Below are 27216 nucleotides of genomic sequence, written 5' to 3' on the forward strand. Positions count from 1 at the left end.
TTGGGGCTTCTTTAATAAAAAGCTGGTTTTTGTGTTTACCATCGTTTTTTTTTTACATAATTAATCACAGTTTTCAAGCTATATATTAAAACATTTGGCTACTATTAAATAAAAAGCTTAAACTTTATGACAGCTTTTAAGACTTTGATTAAAGAAATTAGCTTGTGAGCTTTAGCTTGACGTGCTAATTGGCTAAAGAATGAAACCTAAAATACTGTAGTTGTATATGGTACAGTGTAAACATTCATATTGTGTTTCAATGAAGGTAAAGTCATACAAAGGTTTCTAAAACTGCTTTTTATCTGAAAATAAAAACTAATTACACTAAGCTATTTATTGTAAGATTAGTTGTTTTAAATTACTAGTTTAGCAACACTTATTTAAGTTTAATAATGTTAAACTTACGGTTAAATAAATGAACTTTTCTAAAGGAAAAACAAGCTTAATTGTTTATAATTGTGTTGTTGCAGGATATACCCACATTTTAAGTACATTTTGGAACGTTTTGTAGATCAATTGTAAAAAGAAAAGTACTGTATTTTCTGAATAACACAGAAACGTTTGCAATGAACTGAACTCACACTGTGGTTATGAAACTTTTGTCAAAAGCATCATGTGACTGTGGTTTAGAACTTCTTCACTAACAACTATTGGAATATGTAGGTTGAAAAAACGTGCAGTGCCAGTTGTTTGCAAACCAAAGCTTTTTGTGACTTGCTAGCTGGATTTCTTGATTTCTAACCTGCTGTGGATGTACAAAAGTATACAAAAATGCAACTAGACTCATTACTTTATTAAATAAATATTTTATTATCAGTGAAAATAAATACATTTTCTTAAGATAGAATCAACAACATTAAAAAAGCATTTCTGGGAGCGAGGTTATGGACAGGAATGAAGCCAAGTAACTGACAGAGCACGTACACTTCCATTCATCCGACGTAACATGTTATATAACGTCTGGAATAAGCCTGCTGTCTAGACTGATTTGCGAGGAGGCAATGACACCTGAATGATTATCGAACACAGTGTAGCAAGAATTCTAGGATTGGCTTTGGACAGACATGTGGATTACAGAGCGTGACGTCCCTTAATAAAACATTTGTATGGTCTGTTTTTAATACAAATGTTAGTCTATAAAGTCTGTCAACATATATTTAAACCTGACCAATTATTCTGCTCTTGGAAAGCAGTAAGTAACATACAATGTAATGCTTAAACAGGATATGTATCATTTCGTTCCTATTGTTATCATTACAGGCCTGGCTGTGGCTCGGACAAATTCCCCTGAGCTGGGTGGGTTAAGAAGGGAGTGGAACACAATTCCAATGGAGCAGATTAACCTCCTCCAACAGCAAGCTTTGCTATTCACACACAAAGCTCAAACCCCTGTTGAGAAGAGCAAATACCACAACCTCACCACAGGAAGAAACCTTAACTAGAGCTTTTCTCAAACTCTTTTTGGTTATTAACAAAGAAGTGATGCCCAAATGAGTGTTGCCATTTTGTAATTATGAGGCCTCTGGGGAGAGCGGGTACACTGACCTCAATTAGGAGGAAGAATGTGTCTAAATCAAATCGGTGAACCTGCAACGTGGGCAAATATTAAGAGGCCATTCAGCCGTTTCGTTATAGTCTGTAGGCAGATAGTGAGCTCAACAATGCAGGTGATGACTAAGGATGGGCATTTTAACATTTGAACCACTTTTGGTATTTAAATATTCCCCTTAAAATAAATTTTTGAATATCTAAATGAGAACTAGTTTATATTAATAATCAAAAGTTTAATTACCAAAACATTGACAGTCTATCCATTTCATAAGAAGAATTGGACTATCATTATACGGAATCATATTTTATACAAATTATCAGCGATGCTACCTAATTAGCTTTAAAATATTGCCTCATCCCAGTGAACGAGTCCCCAATCTTCTGCAATACTACAAAATAGAAAACTATACTTGTATTATATTAATTGTAAATATTTCCACTCTCAAGGTAATTTTTGACCAAATGTTGTTTTACCGAGCCATATTACGCACTACAGTTCCGTTCAACTGTCCACTACGGATCACAGTGTGGTGAACGGTATACCATTACCTAAAGCACTTTTACGTAATTAAGCAGACCTTACTACGCAGCTTTTATTTGATAAGATTATGCTTGTGAATTCTAGGATCAGTTTGGATAATCAAATACCTGTGCCCATCCCTATGACTGTGTCAACCAGTAATTTAACATAAGACATTCACGTCAATGTAGACAGGTGGAAAGAAATAAGTATTGCCTTAGCATATTATGCTGCCTGTATCTACTTAGCGGCTTGCTACAAGATCACTAAGCTATGTGGATTAAGAGACATTACACAGTGGCACTGTATCGTCACACTCAAGTTATTCACAGTATAGTGACATTCTAAAGACAACTACTGACCATATATGACCACAACATACAATTCAGATAGAGGTTGACGTCAAACGTGACGCGTTTACCCTTAAGGTTTCTAGTTCCACTTTTCTTAGAATCATGAATGAGGCTTTCAGATTTATCCACATAAACAAAACCACCAGTACCAGTATTTTAAAAAGTAACGCTGCTTGATTAAGGCAGTCCTGGAGTTGTGAGAAACCAGCAGGCAGCAGGCTCAGCAGTTAGCGACAGAAGCTAATAAGACATTCCAGTGTGTTTCAAGCTGTTTCTTTATCCTAAAAGCATAAAGAGACAGCCTACAGTGAATGCTCGGCACTTAGGTGCCAGTGAGTTGATTTGGTTTAATTCAGTTGAACTAAGTAGCAGGTACATTATGAGCATTTAAAATATGTCGACCATGAAAATGCGCTTCTTAAGCCGAAAGCGGCCTTAATAAGTTCAATAGACTTTGAAAGAGAAAGAAAATGAACAGTGTAGTACTGTGCAAAAGTTATTTTATACCCAGCTCCAGAATTACACCCATCCTAATTTTTAATGTTAGCTTTAGAGCAAGAAAAATCTGAACCAGCATTGAAGTACCAGCCTTCAATACATAAAAATACTCATTTAAACTTCTTAAAACAAGCCTTGAGGAGCTTGTTTAGTATACAGACAGGTGACAAATGAAAGGAAAACCAAAATAGATGGTTTCCAGACATGTGGACTGCATGAACCTGATTACACATCTTGGGTACGTCATAACTGTGTTATGCTGTAGAAACATGGCATATTTGCTGGCATATTTTGTCAACAGATTTTAAAGATTTTGAAGCAATCAATTGAGGAAAAATCTTCTAAAAGAATAGTAAAATCAATAGCATTGTGAATTTGCTGTTCTAGTAGCTTGTGATAGCCACATATCTAAGACCTGCTGGTTGGTTTTTCCCTTAACTTGTCACCCGCCTTTATCTTTGTCATGTAAGCTGACCGAAAGTTCATTTTTCTAGATAGGTATCATAAATATGTGTAAAAGCCAGTGATTGTGGGTGCTCCTGAGAGGCAAGGCAGATTATGCATTGTTCTAGTCAGGGCAGATTACATTCAACCCTGGCATGACTGAGCTACATCAACCCGGGGGACCAATAGAAAAAGTGGCCTGCTACCTCACAAAGCCACGCTTACAAAAAAAGGGTCAATCACAGAGCTCAGCTGTCAAAAGAGCAGGGATTATCAAAAGAGAAATCGCTCTTCTTTCCTCCTAGTTGTCAACCAACAGTTCAGGCTAACATGTACTACAGTATATATAGCATAACTTTACAGACAACATCACCTTGGACCAGAAAAACTGGCTCCTCATGATATCCTTTGACTTATGCAAGCAACCAACAAGTCAAGTCTTCTTTGACTGGTATAGATATGAAGTAAAACCACTTCTAATCTCCTGCTCAACAGCTGACTGTGCTGGGCTGTTGTTTGCACACAAAGTCTGAGAAGAAGTCAAACTCGTTTTGCGCCAGCGAGAGCTCGGGCAGCTCTTGCACCCTGTCCAATCCCAGTTCAAGCACGAGAGATGTCAGGACCTCCTCGTCGATCAAGTCTGTGTCCATGACATTTAGGCCAAACGCTGGGCCACCCACTCCCATCTGCATGGCTGTTAACTGTGATGGAGCCATTCTGTATTGGGCGCCATTCCCCATGTGGTGTCCATTGCCAGGGCCGATAGGAAGTCCGTGGTACTGGGTGTTCAGTTTCTGAAGGTGCATGCTGGCCATAAGCTGCTGTGACGTGGTTAGACCACCACCACTCATATACTGCTGCTGGTGCTGCTGCTGGTGCTGCTGCTGGTGCTGCTGCTGCTGGTGCTGCTGCTGGGTCTGCGGATGCATATGATGTTGCATTTGAGGGTGCTGTGGGCCATGCTGCTGGTTTGGTCCGGCATACATCATGTTATTAGTTTGCATCTGGTGGTGGTGACCGTTTCCCATTTGCCCATTCATCATAGGGGCCATCCCGGGCCTCTGTCTCATGGCCGCCTCCATGGAACTTTGTGGCCCCCTGCTGTAGTGCATGAGCTGCCCGTTGGGGAGGGTACGCATGCCTGGCTGGGCCACATGCTGAGGGTGGTTGTTCATGCCCATGCGAAACCCATGACTCATAGGCATCATCATGTGATCAGCCATGGCTTGGAAGTGGTGCTGCGAAGATATGGGAGGAATGTCAGCAAACAGCAATGGGGAACAATCATCCTGACTAAAATGTAATTTCATCTTTTTTTAGACTTTCCTAATACAACCCTGCAATTTTAAACTGTAGCCGTTCAACCAGTCATTTTAGATTTTGGTAGCAGGACAATCGACACAGTGTGAGTGAAGATTTACTTGTCATTTTCTTATCCCTTAAACCCCTATTGCAAATGAGCAAGTGACATAAATCCAATGTATTTTCATGCATGAACACTGTGCTGAGAAAACAATGCAGTCAGGAGCAGAATGGAGCCTCTGGGAGCATCAAAACAAATATCAGCCAGATCCCCAGACAAAGTGCTGGGCAAACAAAGCCCCTATGCAGACCCTTAACACAGAATTGAGCCACAATGTAACATTGATACAAAAGACCAGTGGTAGTGATTATGCTCTTGTTTAACATGTGAACTTGTTTAGATATTTGCTGGTACTTAATTTAGGGTGAATGAATGGATCCTCATATCGTGCCATCAATTATACTATTACATATTGCATATTGGTGGCAAACAATGCCAAGCTTGATGACATTATGACATCATAATTATGTTTGAGCTACTATTGCATTTGTAATAAATTTGCCCTTATAGTTATTTGTATAAAGAAACAGACAAAAGATATATCTTGTGAAGATCTATAATGAATTATCCAAGGCGCACTGTAGCGTCAGTACAAAAGACTACCAGGAGTGACCCATGCTCTTGTCTTACAAGGGAACTTCTTTTATTATTCCCTAAAAACAAATCTAAAAAATATTTTATTAAATCAATATTTCACCAAAAGCAAATAGCTTGCAGGCTGTACCAATCTTGATGGCATTATGACATTATATTTGATCCAACATGAACATATTTGTATACAGGTATGTCTTTTTATTTACTTGTATTGAGACATAACCAAGCATCTTTTGGGAAACCCTGTAGTGAACATCGAGTGAATGGCTGGTCTTAATTACCCTTCTTGGGAATAGTTACAGGTTATATGAGCAGTGTTAATGCAAAAGGCATGGTTGCACAATGCACACCAGAAATCTTGTTTATTGGCACAATCCAGCCAGACTGTCCTTAAGTTTAAATATAATACTGTAAATGTATTTATCCCCCTCTTGTTTACTGCATTAATTTTAGAAGCTAAAGAGTCCTGAATGTAATGAATCATGAATGATGATTCTGAACCATTGTTATTCATTTAACATTATATGATTCAATTAAATGTCCCTAATCAACCAGGCGTATCTGCAAAAAGTTAAGCTTGCATTTAAGCAAATTGGTCATTTGTATGTATTAAATATACATTTGATTACATAGTTTTGCATTTTTAAATGACTTGTTAGTGCTTTCCAGTCATTAATTGACTCGTTGGACATGAATCATGAATCAATTTTTCTGAAAGATTGGACTACACGTTATTTAAATGTCCAACCAATTACACAAACAATAAAGTAAAGGACCAATGAAGCTTATTATTTTATGGTCTCAGATATTTTGGTTTCCAGAAGCCTAACTTAAACTGCATTAATAAATGTAACCACGTATAACTAAGCACAATAGTGTAGGAGTACACGGCATTCTAAAGCTTACATACCGGTATAAAGGTGTGTTGTTGTAATATTGCAGTTCCTCTGATCTGCTGTGTTGCTGTGTTAATAATCCGTGGACACTGTGAGCTGAATCCGTCCTCTGCAGTCCCTGATACGGGAGATCGCTTTCTGGGTCAAGCCGCCGATTATATACATCTGTAGCAGCGAGCACAGAGAGGAGGCGGGACAAGGGCTGACCCCCCCCCCCCCCCCCCTTCTTATCTCCTTTGTTCTGATTGGCCCTCCCCCTTTAATCGCCGCTCCTATACGCCGATTGGCCTTGGCGGACTTAGCCAGCAGACGTACGTGCAGACGCACACACGCAAACGCCTTTCCACGAACTCTCCCCAGACGCAAATGTTAAAGGACTAGTCCAGGCTTAACCAAACAGTCCAGCACTAGTCCAGCATTAAAGACACAGGTTTAATTAACTCTATTAAATGTTAAAAGAATAGTCCAGGCTAAACCAAACAGTCCAGCATTAAAGAACCGGGCTGTTTTAACCCACTATTTATTGATGGTAAAGGACTAGTCCAGGCTTAACCAAACAGTCCAGCACTAGTCCAGCATTAAAGAGACAGGTTTAATTAACTCTATTAAATCTTAAAGGACTAGTCCACGCTTAACCAAACAGTCCAGCACTAGTCCAGCATTAAAGAGACAGGTTTAATTAACTCTATTAAATCTTAAAGGACTAGTCCAGGCTTAACCAAACAGTCCAGCACTAGTCCAGCATTAAAGAGACAGGTTTAATTAACTCTATTAAATGTTAAAAAACGAGTCCAGCCTTAACCAAACAGTCCAGCATTAAAGAACCGGGCTGTTTTATCCCACTATTTATTAATGTTAAAGGACTAGTCCAGCCTTAACCAAACAGTCCAGCACTAGTCCAGCATGAAAGAGACAGGCTGGGTTTAGCTAACTCTAGTAAATGTTAAAGAATTAGTCCAGCCTTAAACACTCTCTTATTAAATGTTAAAGGCCTAGTCCACCATTAACCAGACAGTCCAGCATTAAAAAGACAGGATGTGTTTAACCAACTCTTTATTAAATGTTATAGGACTAGTCCAGCCCTAACCAAACAGTCCAGCACTAGTCCGGTATTAAAGAGACAGGCCATGTTTAACCAACTTTATTAAATGTTAAAGGACTAGTCCAGCCTAAATTAAACAGTCCAACAGTAGTCCAGCAGGCTGTTTTTGTTAATTAACTCTTTATTAAGTGTTAAAGGACTAGTTCAGCCTTAACAAAACAGTCCAGCATTAAAGAACCAGCCTGTTTTAACCCACTATTTATTAAATGTTAAAGGACTAGTCCAGCCTTAACCAAACAGTCCAACAGTAATCCAACAGACTGTTTTTAAATCAACTCTTTATTAAATATTAAATGTATAGTCCAGTATTAAAGTGACAATCCAGTTTATTAGCCAAATCTTTTTAAATGTCCAGTGGAACAGTCAAGAATCACAAAGACAGTCTGGGTTTTCAACCAAATCAATAATAAATGTTAAAAGAAAATCCAGCCTTAGAAAGAGAGTCAGGGTGATTACCAAAATCTATATTAATTTATTTTTTTTGGTTGGTTTAAAATGCTTTGTTACTTTTTGGCTTGTTTTATGTAACTAATTTCAATCTTAGAACAAGGACACGGTGTATTTGATGCACAACACGTCCTACAAAGTAAACAAGTCCCATCTCCAACCAGACCCATGATTTTAAATATAGTTTCAAAAGAGCAACAGTTTAAGGAAGATCCCTTCCTATTCCACTGTGACTGTGCCCCTGTAAACAAAGCAAGGTCTATAAAGACATGAAGAAAATCTCTATTTAAAGAAGCTCCAGTATCCTGCACAGATGAATGGACAGCCCTGGAATGAACTGGAACATCTATTGAGGCTTTCTTGACCAATATCAGTGCCCAGCTACACAAATGCTCTTTTGACTGAATGTGCAATTCCAACAAGCATACTTTAATGACTAGTGAAAAACCTTCTTAGAAAAGTGGCTGTTGTTATAGCTGAAAAGATCACATAGAGATCACTCTGTTTCAGTACCATTTTTTTAAAATGGGATGATGGGATCATGACCAACAAGCTCATGGTCATGTGTCCAAATAATTTTGGTCATATAGTGTTTCAGATTGGTGTTAAAGAATGTAGACCAGCATGCAGCCCTGACCACATATCCACTTAACACCCTGAGATAAACTGGAACATTGTGGAGGCTGCAGAAAGGAAACAAACTCCATATTAATGCAGAATGTTTTCAAAATAGATGTTTAAAAGCTGTGATGTTCAGGTGTCCACACACTTTTGGCAACATAGCTCCAGCCGGCAACTTGTGCATTCGTCTTGTTTACCATTTGAATAGAAAAGACTGGAGATCCATATGCTTATGAGTAAGTGGGGAGTGCACCCCCTGAGACAGAGGCCTGCTGGCACCAAGCATGTGCTAATGATGTTGCACCGGCCATACTGCTTTCTTGCACCATACAGCTATCCATGATGGCCCAGGCAATACACACACACACACATACTTGGGACTAGGGAGAGTCTAAATCTCCTGACTGCACCAAATAACTCTGTTTACTCACACTCCTGAGGAATGTGGGGGCCATCACTGTATCTCACTCACACACACACACACACACACACATACACACACACACACACACACACAAACGTACCCACTTTGGTGTGTTGAAAAGCTCATTGTGCCTCATGCTGCTCTTTTCTAGAACAGAATGGAGAGTAGGCTCTCTGCTATCTGGATGCAGTACAAAGGTCTATAGTTCAGCGCCAATAGACTCCCATGAATAGTCTCATTAAACATAATCACACACATGCTTTATTCCTGGTGGATATTCTTATGAAAGTAAAATTATTATGTACATTCAGTCAAGGTAAAAATAACAATTATAAAACGAACTGCTTCTTTTACAAATCCATCCCGCTTTCCATTTGAAGAGGCTGACACTGGTTATTACGCAACAAGAAGCAATCCTGGAGAAAGTAAAAGATTTCTTTGAAATTCCCGAAGGCAAAATCATTATGCAATGCTTAAATGGAAAGGCTATTAGAATTGTAAAAGCCCTATCAGACCAGGTTTTTTTTTAAATAAAGAATTTTCCCTCTTTTCCCCTCTATTGGGAGGCAAATTGTCAGTGCGCTCTTAGTGCTGGTCCCATGCCAGGATAGAAATGGTTGGGTCAGGAAGAGTATCCGGTGTAAAAGTCTGGTATTTGAACCAGATCTGCTGTTGAGCCCTAAATACGGGAGCAGCCGAAAGAAAAAAATGAAGCTCCCCAGAGACCTTCACAACATCAAGGGTTGTGGAGAGACAGGAAACCAAATGAATGAATCATTGGGATGGGGGTTTAGGGGTGGTTAGGTGTTCCTAGCCGAGACTCTGCTGGCAAGACCAGTTGAATCCTTTTGTATTAACAATTAAGTTCTTTTTCATGATGACGGTAAACTACTGTACATAAAAAGTCTGTTTGATGTCCTGGTTTAGTTTCTTGGCTGATTTTAATAATGACATGTAATGCCTCATGATGATTTGAAAAGAAACAACATCATATTATGATATTTACAGTCATGAACTGTTGTTCTGACTGTTGTTCCTGCTGTTTTCAGGTCAACCAGCAACTCTCTGTCTTTAAGCCTGGGTACACCAGAAACTTGCAATTTGTAATGCTTTCCTAAGTTTATTTATTCTAGATTCCCAAGCCTGATCATTCATTTTTATTTCCTAAATCTAACATAGAAGACAAAATTAGGTCATATGTGTCCACAAAATGTTATGTTTTGAGGTTGCTGGTAATATTCTGAATGGTTCGACGCACTGTGTGTTGTGACACATTCACCTTATCAACGGTATTAAAATGATCTGCAATTTGAAACACATTTGAGCCACAGCCTTCATGTTCTCAGGAATCAGTCCTGGCCGCCTAGTCCCTCCTTGGACCACTGCCTGTAAACACCCCTTAATAGATTTAGCCCTTATGAAAGTCATTCAGGTATAGATAGATGGATGGATGGATGGATGGATGGATGGATGGATGGATGGATGGATGGATGGATGGATGGATGGATGGATGGATGGATGGATGGATGGATGGATAGATAGATAGATAGATAGATAGATAGATAGATAGATAGATAGATAGATAGATAGATAGATAGATAGATAGATAGATAGATAGATAGATAGATAGATAGTATTAAAGTACACAAGTAATATTGTACACACTATGTAATTAAATAAATAGAATAAAAATGTACTATGTAATATAAAAACTTTAAAAGTATCCTAGCAGTAAATATTGTTAGATGAGATATGTAGTATGTAATATACTAAACTGTTGTAAAGTGTTCATTGTAGTAAATATTAACAGATGTATAGTATAGTCTTTATAAACAGAGTGCTAGATCATGCCCATGAGTTTATCCTGATAGTAACTCAGTGTTCGATGATGATGTCCCGAACTAGTGAAGTGTTATACAGCATGATCGCTGCTGGTACATACGTTTTCCTGTACCGTTCCTTGTTACAGCAGAGTTGGATGAGTCTGTTGCTGAAAGTGTTCATATGATTATCGTATCTGCTGCATTCTGCTGTACTACGATTACTTACAAAACAAGCAATGCCCTGTATGTTTTTGTGGGTGGTCTTAATGTTTTGTCCAATCAGCTCACCTGTAAAACACAATAAAACCAAATTATTAAAAGACATGATCAAAGACAGTGTATAAAAAGTCCAGGATGGAGTCAAAATTGACAAAATAGTTCCATCACCTTGTGCACACCAAATTCCACCAATGCGTCTTTAACAAGCAGACCTTCAAAACAAGCAGCTGACACAGTGGGAGTATGACACAACCAGTCCAAAACCACAATTCTAAGCAAACTGGTTACACATCAACAGCCGACTTGTAACCTTTTAGAATTAGGCAATGACTGTCAACACTAACAACATTTTGTAAAAAAAAAAAAGTACAACTTCCTCATATAATATAGTTTAGCATCATTTTATTGCTTGGAGTGTTTATTTAATTTGACGAACCTCTTACACTGATAGCAGTATCAGCTATAAAAGGTGTGTTCGAAAACCTAGTGAGCTGCCTTGCTGTCTTACCGCCTACATAGGCAGCTGCCTCAGTAGAGAGGATTCTAATAAGTCATTGACCTATAGGGCAGGTTATTGCACTACTTAGACAGCGATTCCATCAGTTTTTGCTAACTAAGCTACCACAGTTAGCATCATGCCATTTAAACCATTGGGATATGTGGCACAACACGCTAGCATGTCAACTAACATCTCCTCTGTGTACCGAAAACGGTTACATTTGCTGACAAGCCCGAATTTGCAAATAAATGACACGTGCGCAAGTTTATACAAATTAAAAATCATTTGTTATTTACTTATTTGTACTTATTAGTAGTGAGCATATTAAGGCATCTAGGATTTCGAACAGCCTCCTTCTCTGGAGCGAGTGTAGGATGACGTAAAATGCTGTCCATGTAGAGAGCTCACTAGGTTTTCGAACACACCCAAAATTTGATTTTTTCCTTTACATAAAAGTCACATGAAATTTGAAATTCTACTTTTAAAGACACAAAGACAGATGACAAATGAAATACTACACCTAAACAAATAAGTGTGAAACAAACTCTGTATCATAAGATACATGAAACCTAACCATGACCATGTTGGACATCCCATTCCCAAACCATTGGGTCATTTTAAAAGATTTTTAATTGTGTCTGTGAGCATTTGTGCACATTCAGCTTAAAAAGCATCAGTGAGATCAGTTGGACAAAAAAAACCCCAAAAGAAAAGGTCATGCAGGGCACTAAACACCAAGCCCAGCTGTTGACACAAAGGAAGCAAATTATTACATTTAATGTGTTAATTTTGTACACAGTGTTAGCAATTGCTTTCCATAATTGCTTTCAATAACTGGTGTGTCCACATACTTTTAGTCGAACAGTGTATCAAGTACAAATACATCCAGACAGGTGCAGTGCATTACACAACTTAGCCGTTAACACCTTACAATGCTATCTGGTATGTGAAAAAGGCTGAGCAGGTTTAATTGACCTTATTTTTAGATTAAATAAAAATTTATAATTGGCACATACACAGATTAACCATAACATTAAAACCACCTCCTTGTTTCAACACTCACTGTCCATTTTATCAGCTCCACTTATCATATAGAAGCACTTTGAAGTTCTACAATTACTGACTGTAGTCTATCTGTCTCTCTGCATGCTTTGCTCCCTTTCATGCTGTTCTTTGATGGTCAGGACCCACACAGGACCACCACAGAGCAGGTATTATTTAGATGGTGGATCATTCTCAGCACTGCAGTGACACTGACATGGTGGTGGTGTGTTAGTGTGTTTTGTGCTGGTATGAGTGGATCAGACACAGCAGCGCTGCTGGAGTTTTAAAATACCGCATCCACTCACTGTCCACTCGATTAGACCCTCCTACCTAGTTGGTCCACCTTGTAGATGTAAAGTCAGAGATGATCACTCATCTATTGCTGCTCTTTGAGTTGGTCATCTTTGAGACCTTCATCAGTGGTCACAGCAGCTGCCCACGGGGCGCTGTTGGCTGGATATTTTTGGTTGGTGGACTGTTCTCAGTCCAACAGTGACAGTGAGGTGTTTTAAAACTCCATCAGCGCTGCTGTGTCTGATCCACTCATACCAGCACAACACACACTAACACACCACCACCGTGTCAGTGTCACTGCAGAGCTAAGAATGACCCACCACCCAAATAATACCTGCTCTGTGGGGGTCCTGTGGGGGTACTGACCATTAAAGAACAGCATGAAAGGGGGTTAACAATACATGCAGAGAAACAGATGGACTACAGTCAGTAATTGTAGAACAACAAAGTTCTTCTATATGGTAAGTGGATCTGATAAAGTGGACAGTGAGTGTACTTACTCACCCTTACTTAATCATTCCCACATATGTACAATTTAGAGTAGGCACTCAAGATGATGATTTTAACAGGGAAAGGAAAACACATCTGCATGTTCCCACAGAGAATCAAGGATTAAACACAAATCACAGGGACCCTGAAACTGTGCAGCACACCCGGACTACAAGGTATAACAAAGCAAAATTGTACCTGACACTCAGATGACAATCAACAGCTTCTGTGGGATAAGCAACCGCATTCCTGACAAACGGGGTGTTATAACCTTCATACATGTTATGAGCATGTGAACTATAATTATCAGCTCAACCTGTTCAAAGCAATTAAATTAAAGGTCAAAGCAATCTGTTTACAATAAATAATGAGAATAAGTGCTGCGTTACACTGTGTATTTTAAACATTGTAATAACACCAGATAATTTCTTGTCAATTATAATAACCCTCATTACTAGTCAATACTGTTTTTGTAGTAAATAGGGCCAAGGGCAGAACGAAATCCTGTACTGTCCTGTACCTTATACTTAGTGTAGCAGTTCACCTCGGGGTCAGGTACATGAGATCACCTTAAATGAAGATAAATCTAGCGTATGAATTAAAAAGTAGCAATAATGATATTCAGATGGGTTATAGTGGTGCTATCATCCGGACGGGCATCTACACAGACATGATTGGCTATGTCTGGGGGTGCTACTCATGTACCAGCAGCTTCTAATTTTTGGTGGTTCTTGCTTAAGCTGATGGTTTTGGGGGGTTTGGATGGGGTGGATCAGACCTTGAAAAAGACCACTGTTCCATATACTGTACTTTTGAATCTTCTAATGATGTTAAATGAACAGTCACTAGCCCCAGCAATTTGACTGCAGAAATTATAGAACAACTGACCTGATCGTTCTCTACAAAACATAACAACAAAACACCAACATTGCAAAAATATTTATTAACCTCCAACTCACTATAGAACAATCCATGCTATTCGTGTTGCCAAATCCACTCAGATTAATTTATTTTCCTCCTTGATTTCATCACATCAGCGCACAAACACTTTGATCACTCACTACTTGTTGACATGCATTTTTGGACGTGGTATCATTAAACTTCTCGTCACTTCTCACGTGTGTTTTTGTTTAAAAAACAGTATTCTAAATAGGTATTGGTATCGGTATCGGTATTGGGAAGTACAAAAATACATGTACTTGTACTCGTACTCGGTTGGGAAAAAATGGTATCGATGCATCCCTAGTTGTAACTGTACAGGTTACAATCTAGAACTGTATCTCGAACTTACAAGGCACATACAAATGATATGTGCTATCCGTATTTGGACCAGTCACCGCAGATACAAATAATATTTGATATCCATGTTTGGACCAGTCATGTGACAGGCTCAAGGAATTCACTGCTTGAGCTTGGAACTTGAATTACATCAAAAAGAGATAAAGTGACAAAGAGGAAGAAGTGAAAGCATACACAGGAACTACCTTTAGACAGGAAATAGAACAATCATTTGTAAGTGGATCAATGATCGATTACTTGAAAATGAATATTGCTTAACATCCGTCCCTATGGCTGAATGGATGTAAATCCCTGTCATCATGTTTCCTAATCTAATAAAAAACCTTCTCATGTTGAAGGCTGTTATAGCAGCAAAATCCATACGAATGTCCATGCTGTGACGTCTGAATGTCCACATATTTTTTACCACTAACATTCTGTAAAAGTGTTCAGATTCATGTCAAAACGTCAAATCTGGACTGGTGTGTGTGGGGACCAAATATAAACTATACAGCCAAAAGTATTTGGACACTTGACCATGAGCTTGTTGGACATCCCAAATATAAACTATACACCCAAAAGTATTTGGACACCTGACCATGAGCTTGTTGGACATCCCATTCAGTCGAAAGAGCATTTGAATAGCTGGTCAAATAAAGCCTTAATTCCTCAATTGACATTCTAGTTCATTCCAAAGCTGTTTGGTGGGGCTGAGGTCAGCTTGCTTTGTGCACATGGACCATTCATACTGAAACAGGAAAGGTCCTTCCCGAAACTGTTGCTGCGATGGATTGCTTCCCTGTCCAGGGTATCCCTACCTTGTGCTGATTGGGGACAGGTCAGGACTGCAGACAGGCCATTCCAATACCCGTACCCTCTTCTTCCACAGCCATGCCTTTGTAATGTGTGCAGCATGTGGTTTTGCATTGTCTTGTTGAAAAATGCTGGACGTCCTTGGAAAAGATGACGTCTTGAAGGCAGCACATGTTGCTCTAAGATCTCAATGTACTTTTCTGCATTAATGCTGCCATCACAGAAGTGTAAATGACCTTTGCCAAGGGCACTGACACTGCCCCATACCATGACAGACCCTGGCTTTTAGACTTGTTTCTGATAATAGTCTGGATGGTCCTCTTCGTCTTCGGTCCGGAGCACACGCCGTCCATTTTTTCCATTTTTTGCAATGCTGATTCATCTGAGCACAATACACTGTTTCCACTGTGTGATGGTCCATCCTAGATGCCTCCGAACCCAGAGAAGTCGACGCCGCCTCTGGACATGCTTCATTTTTGCACAGTAAAGTATTAAGTGGCATTATAAAACGGATAGTTCCGGTCCTAAAATCTGATTGGCTGAGCCGCGTTCGAAGCCGTTGTAAAATCCCCGATAAACGCACACCTATGACCACCTCACATCATTCCATATTAATACGCCACTGAATAGAAAAAATTTATGTTATTTTCGCCCTCATGTTGCCTAGCAACACTGTTAATCAAAGTATTTTTTATTGAAGAATGCTTTATTGTAAGTTTATACACAATAAATAAATTTATGAATTAAACATTGTTGTATTTATTATATTTTATGTTGACCGCCGTTTTATAAAAGCAATAAGCCACTCGAGACCGTGCGTTACTGCTATGATTTTAGCACGGGGAAAGAAGTTTTATCTTAAGATTTTATCTATTTTATTTTAAGATCACCGGCGATCAGCTTCAGTTTGCGCTCTTGGCCTTTATGCACCTAAATTCATCCTGATTCCATGAATTGTTTAATGATATTATGCACTGTAGAGGGAGAAATATACAAATCCCTTCCAATCTTTCATGACCTTGTACTTTAAAAAAAGCCGACCTCTTGCAACAACAAATTTTGTGGATCTGCTGGTTTTTTTTACTGCTGATCTCTTTGTGAGGTCTATCAGTATAGTAAAGACTATCTACAGCCCAAATGAACATGAAGTCAAAAACACATTTAAAACAATCATGATATCAACCACCTGATCACCAGGAATGAACTGGAACATTGATTATGAGCCAGGCCTTCAGGTCCAAAACCAGCACCTGACTTTACAAACTTTTTCTTTTAAATAAATGGGCACAAATTCCCACAGACACACTCCAAAATCTCTTGGAAAGCCTTTCAAAGGGAGTAGTGGTTGATACAGCTGTATTACAACAATACTGCTGACTATAGTTTAGATAGGAACAGGATGTTCGACAAAGGTCAAACGCCCGCATATTTTTGCCGTATAGTGTAAAACATCCCCACCCAGCACATACAGATATACAAATGTAGACACACCAAACTTCCAGCCTTGTTTAGTTCTAACTCTCGCACTCTGTCTTGCGTTCCCTTTCTCTCATCCCGCCCCCGCATTGCTCAACCCGCAGTCTGTTTTCGTTGCATTATTTTCTGCATTGTCACAACACGGTTAATATAGTTTTGCCAACATAATTACATACCAGGACAAATGAAGTGCCAAGTAATTAGCCAGCACAGGAGCTTGTACCCATCTTTTCTCTCCTTGCAGCTGAGGAACATCAAATTGTTTGGCCCCCAAAATAATATATATATACACTGATCAGCCATAACATTAAAACCACCTCCTTGTTTCTACACTCACTGTCCATTTTATCAGCTTCACTTACCATATAGAAGCACTTTGTAGTTCTACAATTACTGACTGTAGTCCATCTGTTTCTCTACATACCTTTTTAGCCTGCTTTCACCCTGTTCTTCAATGGTCAGGACCACCACAGAGCAAGTATTATTTAGGTGGTGGATCATTCTCAGGACTGCAGTGACACTGACATGGTGGTGGTGTGTTAGTGTGTGTTGTGCTGGTATGAGTGGATCAGACACAGCAGTGCTGCTGATGCACACTCATCTATTGCTGCTATTTGAGTTGGTCATCTTCTAGAGCTTCATCAGTGGTTACAGGACGCTGCCCACAGGGTGCTGTTGGCTGGATATTTTTGGTTGGTGGACTATTCTCAGTCCAGCAGTGACAGTGAGGTGTTTAAAAACTCCAGCAGCGCTGCTGTGTCTGATCCACTCATACCAGCACAACACACACTGCAGTGTCACTGCAGTGCTGAGAATGATCCACCACCCAAATAATACCTACTCTGTAGTGGTACTGTGGGGGTCCTGACCATTGAAGAACAGGGTGAAAGCAGGTTAAAAAAGTTTGTAGAGAAACAGATGGACTACAGTCAGTAATTGTAGAACTACAAAGTGCTTCTATATGATAAGTGGAGCTGATAAAATGGACAGTGAGTGTAGAAACAAGGAGGTAGTTTTAATGTTATGGCTGATTGGTGTACATATATTCTTTAATCTGCATCCTGCAGCAGCAGCTGTCCAAGTAATATGGGCGAGGTGTCTTTTTAACAGAGGTGAAACCAAGTTGAATTTTCTCATTCATCATTTCATAAAGAAGAAATATGCAAATATTTTTACAGCTGTTTGCTTGTGTGCTGGGACTTGTGGTTGGCATGCACACTCTGGATCCTCCTACTGATCCACCCAGTGCGGCCTCAGATGACATCATAGCAGAGGAAGAAGTTAGCATTCGATACTTTATGTACATGTTTAAAACACGTCGCAGAATGCCACACCCATAGCTAACAAGTGTGTAAATTCTCTATGAAATTTTTGGAATGCTTTTTTGTTTGGAATGCTGCTCTGTGGACAGATGTTACCATACTGATAGACCTAAACAATGATGTGCAATTTGTTATACTGAAAGAAAAACCCACAACCAATTCACACAAGCCTAATAATGTAATCAACACCTAATCTGTCTGTAAATTATATATAGTTATATATATATTTCAGGTGTTTCGGCCACACCCATTGCTAACAGGTATATAAAATCAATGATTGCATAATTGTGCCCTCGTGCACAAAGGGAGGTTGGTAAATGCATGGTTTGGCATGTGTGGTGTAGAGGAGCTAAGGAGCCTGCACACTGACCTGTACGGGGTCCTAAACTCAACCCCACTGGACATTTTTGGAAAAAAATGGAAAGTTAATAGCAAGCCTGCCAGACCTTCTTGTCTGACATCAGTACCTGACCTCATAAAGGCTCTTTTAACTGACTGGATACAAATTCCCACAGACACACATCAAAATCTTTAAAAACATAGCCTTCAAAAGAAAAGAAAAGCCTGTTGTATCTGCAAGGTGGTGGGTGGGTGGTCCCAATTTTAAATTAACGCCCATGGTTTTAGAACAGGATGTTCAACAAACTCATGGTCAGGTGTTTGTATACTTGGCCATAAAGTGTATTAAAATAATAATAATAATAAAATAGATTCTACATAGATGCATTTTACATCTTTCTATGCACGCTGCCTACTAAGGTGCCTTATTTTGAAGCTATAACCTGACTGAATAACGACGGAGCATTTGATGCTTCTTTAGAGGTGAAGGCAATCCCAGCATTCAGTGCGGCACAACTTTTCTCTCAAAAAAATACAAATATGGGGGAAGAATATGAAGCAACGAGTTGAGTTCTCTTCAAATGTAAATAAATTCCCATTGATTTTTAATTTGTTTAAAGGTGTCATTTACTTGCAAATTCGGGCTTGTCATTGACAGTTTAACTGATTTCGGAACACGGAGGGAGATGTCAGCTGGCATGCTAGCGGGTTGTGCCGCTTCAGCCCATTGGTTTGAATGGCCTGAGGCTAACTCTGTTAGCTTAGTAAGCGAAACTGCAAAGACATAATCGTCGTAATCGCTGTCTAAGTGGTGCGTCTAAATAACCTGCCTAATAAGTCAATGCATCATTAGAATCCTCTCTGTTTAGGCAGCTGCCTAAGTAGGCAGTAGGCAGCAAGGCAGCTCATTAGGTTTTCAGACAGATCCCATGACTAGTGTAATGCTTTTTCCCAAGAAACTCAGTATGATCAGGATTTTGATAAGGATCTTTGGTCAGATTGGTCAGATTCCAAGCATTACCTGGACACATAGGCACCATGTGACCATGAGCTACTAGTACATCTAATTCCAAGTTGGTCCCCCTTATATTTTTTCCATATGGTCTAGCACTCAAGCGGACGGCCCGGGTTTGACTCCTGGTATGGGAATTCTTCTAGGGACAGTGGTAGCCTAGTGAGTAGAGCTTTGGGCAATCAGTCGGAAAACTGTCAGTTCAAATCCAGGCTCTGCAACGCAGCCACTGTTGGGCCCTTGAGCATGGCCCTTGACCCTGTTTGTTCTAGGGGTGCCATACATTTTTATATGTATAAATGAAAAATCAAGACATTCTTCTTATTTTAAACATCACTACGTTTTCAGCTCTTAGCCGGATGTGTAGCCGCGGTAGGTAGCCGCTGGTCTGAGATTCACAAAGACACAAATAAATGCCAAATGTGCTGAGCACGTCTGCATTGTCAGCGGAACAAAAAGCGCTCTCCTCTCTCCTCCCCCTCTTGTCTTGTTTATCAGCATTAGGGAGGAGACAACCAACTGCTGTTACAGGTAACCAGCATGCACTGCATGAGTGCACCGACATGGCCAAAAATATACAGACACCTCTTGTAAAACGTTGACTTTAGATGTTTCAGCCTCAAATCAAGCATAACAAAGTCACATGACCACCCAATTGTAAGGTGTTAGGCATTACTTGTCATTACTGTTCATGTACTGCTCTCTTGGTGTATAACACATTACATACTGTAGATACACCAGCAAATTATCATTTTGTGACTGTCCTCTGATCATCTATGTCCTGCCATGGTGTCCTGTCCCGGGTCCATTCCAGGTGGCACAGGACCCACTGGAATCAGGATGAAGCAGTTATGGAAGATAAATACCCAAATGACTTAACACTGACAATGAAAACAAACCCAGCGCAATGAGATGGTGTTCTGTCCAGGGTGTGTTACGTGAAGCAGACCCACTGTGACCCTGACCAGGACAAAGCTATTAGAATGATTGATACCCCACCACCACTACTATTTTGGAAAGGCTTTTTTGAGTGATTTAGCAGAAGCTTTTATCCAAAGCGACTTACAGTTGTGACAGTATACAGTCTAAGCAATTGAGGGTTAAGGGTCTTGCTCAAGGGCCCAACAGTGGTAACCTGGCGGTGGTGGTGCTTGAACCAGCAACCTTCTGATTACTGGTCAAGTACCTTAACTGCTAGGCTACAGTTTCCCCCCAAAAATCAACATTTATTTAATCCCAGTGATGCTTGGTGTTGAGCATGTGAACATTTTTCTCCAACACACTTTCATTAAACCATGTCTTTATAGAGCAAAGTCATGCTGGAACAGGAAAAGACCTTCCCCAAACTGTTGCCACAGTTTTCTTATCCAACATTAAAAAACACTGAAAGATCTTGTGAGAAGCTTATGGTCAGGTGTCTACATACTTTTGGCTATATACTGCAATTATGATGAAAGTAACAAACTTTTCCCCCTTCAAGTCCAAATATCAGCAAAATACTCAGTGCGTATTTATTTCCTCGAATACTGAGGACAAGTGAGTGGTTGATGGTTGCGAGAGGAAAAAAACCAACAACAACAAATGAGTGGGCGCATAAATTCCTGCATCTCGTGTTGTTAAAGCTGTGTTTTGCTTCACTGCTCCCATTTGGTGGTCATTAACCCTCCTCCACAAGGCCAGCCTAAGAACTGGATCCAGCCAGAGCCCTGACCTCACACTTAACACTTCAGAGTAACAATTTTACACCAGCGTGCCACTTCTCTGATCTCATTATTATACTCCTACTGAGGATTTCCACAGTCCATTCACGCGCTACCAAAACCTCATCTGCAACAGTGGTTTATAGAGTGTAAAAGCATGTTATTTTTTCTCCGGGATCGTTTACAGTCAGATCTGGTCGCACTGGAGACCATGGTGTAGATCAGCCCCGGTTCTGGACTGCTTTGCTTGGGGGGGCAGTAAAACCTAATGAGGGGGCATGTTGATAGTCATGTTTTTAAAGCCAGAAATATATTCAAGGCTTGATTTGTGCATGAATGATGACAGCCAAGCTATTGATACTGGCTTAAAGTGATGTATGAGGTAAAGAAATAAAAATGCATGTTTTCGAACTTAAACTTAAAACCCAATGATTAAAAAATACATGTTGATTATGTAAATGGAGAAAAAAGATTATCTAATTGTATTTCATTTTAATACGCCCCCTTAATTAAATTGCCATTACTAATAGAACAACTCTATTTCTTGAAAGGCTTTAATACAAATTTAAGTCAAAGCTGACAAATGTACCTACACACAGACTGAGAATATTCAAACGTGGAAATAGGAATGAGTGAGAATATTTATATTATTGGGAAATTAAAATATAAAGAAAACAAAAGAATACTAATTCTGTAAAAAAAAAAAGTGTTTACCAGTATACCTGCCTCTCGCTCACACTAACAGAACATATACTGCCGAACTGAACTGTTTGGGGCAGTCTGCCGATTTTTATATGACTCAAAGAGCCAATCAGGAATAAGCAAGGAAATATCTTCACACTGTAAAACAAAATGCATTTTTGTGATTGGTTCAGAGATAATTTTAAAAATAGCCGTTGCTTGCATTGTGCTTGGGGGGGCAAATACACAATTTGGGGGGGCAATGCCCCCCTCAGCCCCCCCCTAGCGCCGGCCCTGGTGTAGATAATTGTGGATAAAATGGATACATAAAATCTTTGTAGTTAACTTGCTCTCCACCATCAGACACAATGGGTCTGTTTGAAAACCTAGTGAGCTGACTTGCTGCCTACTGCATACCTGGGCAGCTGCCTAGGTAGAGAGAATTCTAATAAGACATCTAGTAAGGGAGATTATTTAGACACTAGTTAGACAGCGAGGGCAGCACGGTGGCTCGGTGGGTAGCACTGTTGTCTCACAGCAAGAAAGTCCTGTGTTCGATCCCCAGGTGGGGCGGTCCGGGTCCTTTCTGTGTGGAGTTTGCGTGTTCTCCCCGTGTCCGCATGGGTTTCCTTCGGATGCTCCGATTTCCTCCCACAATCCAAAGACATGCAAGTAAATTAAAGATACTAAATTGTCCAAGACTGTGTTTAATATAAACTTGTGAACTGATGAATCTTGTGTAATGAGTAACTACCGTTTCCTGTCATGAATGTAACCAAAGTGTAAAACATGACATTAAATCCTAATAAACAAACAAACAAACTTAGACAGCGATTACGTCATCGCAGTTGTCACTCACTAAGCTAACACTGTTAGCCTCAGGCCATTTAAACCAATGGGCTGAGGCGGCACAACCCGCTAGCAAACCCGAATTTGCAAATAAATGACACTTGTATTCCTGTATACAAATTAAAAATAAACGAGAATTTATTTACATTTGAAAAGAACTCTGTTAGTTGCTCCGCATTCGTCTGCCATATTTGTAATCTTTAGTGAAAAAAGTTGTACCGCACTGAATGCTGGGATTGCCTTCACCGCTAAGGAAGCATCGGATGCTCCCTCGTTATTCGGTTAGATTATCGCTTCGAAATAAGGTACCTTAGTAGGCTCCATTTTAGGCATCTATGTAGAGAGCTCACTAGATTTGCGGACAGACCCACTGGCCTTGTCTGATAACGGAAAGGCAAGATTGGACTCACCCGCTGTCATGAGCGGCAAAAGAATATGTAAAGAGGCGTAATGACAGCTGTAGCCTAGTGGTTAAGGTATTGGTTTAGTAATCAGAAGGTTGCCGGTTCAAGCCTCACCACTGCTAGGTTGCCACTGTTGGGCCCTTAAACAAGGCCCTTAAGCTTCAAGTGTATACTGTCACAGTACTGTAAGTCACTTTGGTTAAAAGCATCTGCTAAACACCAAAAATGTGTGCTTCTGTTTGTGCTTGCTGTTAGCCCTTTTTAACCAAAATAACTCTGGATCTTGAACTTGTCTGGTTCTGGTTTCTTATAACCTTGGTACTATTCAGAAAACCGGTTGATATTTGCACCAGTTTTTTTACTGGAACCAGGAATGCACTATCAGCGAAGGGTGCTGAACAATGCACAGCAGGGGTCAACAGTAATAACAAGCTGGCACATAGATTACATGCTACGATCTTTTAATATTGTTACAGATTTAAAAAGATCAGCTATTGGTGATAAGAAGACGTTGTTTTTCCTCAACATCGTGACACGTCCACAGTTGTCGTCATGGTCTGTGCTGAAAAACCTACTATACTTAAATGGTAAAATGGCTAAATATAAGTATAAAATTATACTTAAATGGCTAAATGGTTCAACATTAGGTTTGCGAACTGGAACGGAACACATTCCATGTTGGTTGAAAAGGTCTATGTGAGAATCTGCCACAGTTGACTATTGTATAAATGCAGCGTTGACTTCAAATATGTCAGAAGAGACAGTTGCTAGCCTGAGACCCTTCACAGCCACTGTCGGCATCATGCAACTGGCAAAGATACACTAAATACGGGGTAATCAAAAAATTGGCAAAACTCCCACCTACAACAACAAAAAATAGATGGATGAACTATAACCCCTAAGTACAACTATCATTTACATTCTGGTACTATAGGAAATGTTTTTGGGTTTTCTGAACACATGGATTAATCTATTAGGTCACAAAAATACATCCAGCCTACCTTATTATAGGCATCACCAAACTTCTGATTGATTACTAAGTAACTGTTGTTCCTGCTGCTTTCCAACTGTCCTGCAGCTTTATATTTTTTCTAAGCCACTGCTGGCTCTCTTTTACCTTCTTTGTTATTAATCTGAGAGCAGGCTGTTAAATTTAGTGTGGTGCACCCGTCTGCTGATGATTTATGGTTCCATGAACTTTCCACTTGCAGATTATGAAAGAGGTTGAACTGACAGAGATGTTTAAGGTGTTTGCTATGGCATTACAGCTTTTTTTAAATTGTTGTTGATTATTATATTGTTTCTAAAAAGAACCTTTATCCATCTAATAAAAAAGAAATCCCAATAAATGACCAAAAGGCAGCTCCTGGGAGGGACATAATTTGCGTAATCTATCGGTATGTGCCAGCAGCAACAACCTATGGATAGATATGTGGGGAGTTCCCCCATGGGCAAGCCATGCTGGCTGAAAGATTGCAACATTTTGGTCCGGGCCAGCGGGGCTGGACGTCAGACAGGAAAAGGTTAAATGCAGCAGATATGATCAGCTTAAAGACCTGAGTGACACTGATAAGGGTCAAAACGTTTTGGCCAGACAAGTGAGTGGAAGTATCTCTGAAACAGCAAGAGGTGCTCAGGGGCAGCCGTAGTGAGTTCGAACAACAATGGTCTGAATAGGGACAAGCCTCAAATCGCCAGTAGTTTGTTGATGCCAGTGGACATGAAGGCTACCATGGTTTACATATTCAAACGTTTTAACACTGGTGATGCAGTGAACGTGTCACAACACACAGCATTGAACACTTCTGTTATCCAGCGTGACTTACAGTTGAGGGTTAAGAGCCAACAGTGGCAACCTGGCAGTGGTGGGGTTGCACCAGTGACCTTTCGGATATTAGTCCAGTACCTTAACCACTAGGCTACAACTGCTACAACTTCTGTTTATGTGGCCTGAAGGGTGCGGTAAAACGTCATCAAAGTGTGAATATGAGACAAACATGCATTTGTGTGGAAAAACTGTCAAATTCACTCTGAAAGTGTCCACATGTATCTGTGTTTAGCTGTAGTTTCCTTACTGTTGAAAAGAAGGTTTCTGGTCCAAGTAGTCCTGTTTTCTCCAAGCTGGGTGTTCATTGCTATGTTCATTGTTTACCTGCAGAAAAGATGGCACGGGACTCCTTCAGATGTCTTGTGGTGTCCATCAGTTTGTGGTGTTTTGGCTTTTCTGTGTGTATGCATGTGCATTTTTGGACATTTAGCAGACGCTTTTATTCAACGTGACTTACTGACATTGGGCCCAAGGGTGGCAATCTGACAGTGGTGGGGCTTCAACCAGCAACCTTTTGATTACTATTCTAGTACCTTAACCTCTAGGCTACAACTTTTTGTATATGTAGTTGCAGGCCAGTGCCCATACCACTGCCCACCACCAAAACACCTACAACAAGAATACAGGCATTGGAACTGGACATTGGAGCAATGGAAGGTTGACTGGTCCATGTGCATTGTTTACCTGCAGAAAAGATGGCACGAGACTCCTTCAGATATCTTGTGGAGCCCATCTGTTTGTGGTGTTTCAGCTTATCTGCATGTATACAAAGGTAAAACTCAAAAGACATCATGTGTGTACACCTGAAGTGGACATCTGCCCTGGAAGTACATCAACCAACCAAAAACAATAGCGACTGAATACTCGTTTCCCCCACTGTGTTATTCCCAGCTCATGTAACTCTTTGTCCTCGTGCAAGATCAGATTTTACTTTTTGTTCCTAAGCAAGCTTCACCCAGGCCTCACACTGCAGGATCCCATTAGCTATTCATAGCGCTCTAGGAATGTGGTTTCCCCACCCCGTCGTTTGTTTGCGCTCTCTTTAGCTCTTTCTCTCTCTCTCTTGGCTAGCTGCTGTAAGTGGGGGTGGGTTGTAAACTGCCATTCCGCTGACACGATCATCGCGGCCTCTCGACATGCCGATCGAAACACGCTGATCCTTAATGATATGTTTGTTTAGCTCCATTCGGGTTTGAGCGTTTAGACAGCTAATTGCAACTGTGTTGAAGCTAAGATGTTTGAGAACACGGTGAACTTTTGTACTTGGTTGAGGCTTAAACGGAGGTGTGACACCTGAAAAGTAATCCTTGTTGGTGTATTTTTTCTATTCAAGTTACAGTATGTCACAGTTTGTTTTTTTACGTCAGTACAGGACAACCAGTTCCAGAAAAACCACTGTACCAATCACATTACACCATCCAGTAACTGGAATGTCCAGTAGATATACACTGATCAGCCATACCAGCACAACACACACTAACACACCACCACCATTACATTTACATTTACATTTCCAGCATTTAGCAGACGCTTTTATCCAAAGCGACTTACACACTGAGCGGAACACAATGAGCAATTGAGGGTTAAGGGCCTTGCTCAGGGACCCAACAGTGGCAACTTGGTGGTGGCGGGGCTTGAACCGGCAACCTTCTGTTTACTAGTCCAGTACCTTAACCACTGAGCTATCACACCATGTCAGTGTCACTGCAGTGCTGAGAATGATCCACCACCTAAATAATACCTGCTCTGTAGTGGTCCTGTGGGGGTCCTGACCATTGAAGAACAGCATGAAGGGAGGCTAACAAAGCATGCAGAGAAACAGATGGACTACAGTCAGTAATTGTAGAACTACAAAGTGCTTCTATATGGTAAGTGGTCAGTTTAGAAGATGAGTGTCTGGCAGTGAGATATTCTGCTAGCACACCAGCGCTGAGATTCTGAACACCCTGGTTTGAATCTCAGCTCTGCTACTGGTTGGTTGGGTGCCATCTAGCGAGCCATCTAGCGGGCACAGTTGGTGGGGACCAAGTAGGTGGGGTCTTCAGATGTTCTACCCCATTAATGTCTGGGCACCCAAGTCTGAGTTGCCGTGCACTCTGGAAGACGTTATCTTCTATGATGGTCATGTATTTGGCCGCATTAATCTGTCCCTCAATTCCTACCAGTCTCCCCCAGCATCCTCACAGCATGTTGCTGCCTCCACCATAATGCACCGTAATGATGGTATTACCAAGGTGACGTAGTGGCTGTTTTTAACAGATCAGAACAGAACAGAACAGATCAGAACAAACTCAAACTCATCAACCCAAAATGACCACAAAGGAGTGATATAT

The 27216-nt window shown here is 40.3% G+C and overlaps 1 protein-coding gene across 1 annotated transcript; it reads right to left on the minus strand.

The window, feature by feature from the left end:
• Window positions 1-790: 790 nt before the first annotated feature.
• Window positions 791-6332, minus strand: cited4a (Cbp/p300-interacting transactivator, with Glu/Asp-rich carboxy-terminal domain, 4a). Its single transcript, XM_063010471.1, has 2 exons — window positions 6234-6332; window positions 791-4604 (listed from the first exon to the last, which is right to left on the minus strand). Exon 2 carries the CDS (start codon window positions 4587-4589, stop codon window positions 3855-3857), a length of 735 nt encoding a protein of 244 aa, XP_062866541.1. The 5' UTR covers window positions 4590-4604; window positions 6234-6332; the 3' UTR covers window positions 791-3854.
• Window positions 6333-27216: the final 20884 nt, after the last annotated feature.

The sequence above is a fragment of the Trichomycterus rosablanca genome, chromosome 2 (assembly GCF_030014385.1).
Source record: "Trichomycterus rosablanca isolate fTriRos1 chromosome 2, fTriRos1.hap1, whole genome shotgun sequence".
Classification (NCBI taxonomy): Eukaryota; Metazoa; Chordata; class Actinopteri; order Siluriformes; family Trichomycteridae; genus Trichomycterus; species Trichomycterus rosablanca.

Excerpts from the sequence above, each read along its gene's own strand:
- cited4a (XM_063010471.1), bottom strand. The coding sequence starts at position 4,589 with ATGGCTGATCACATGATGATGCCTATGAGTCATGGGTTTCGCATGGGC.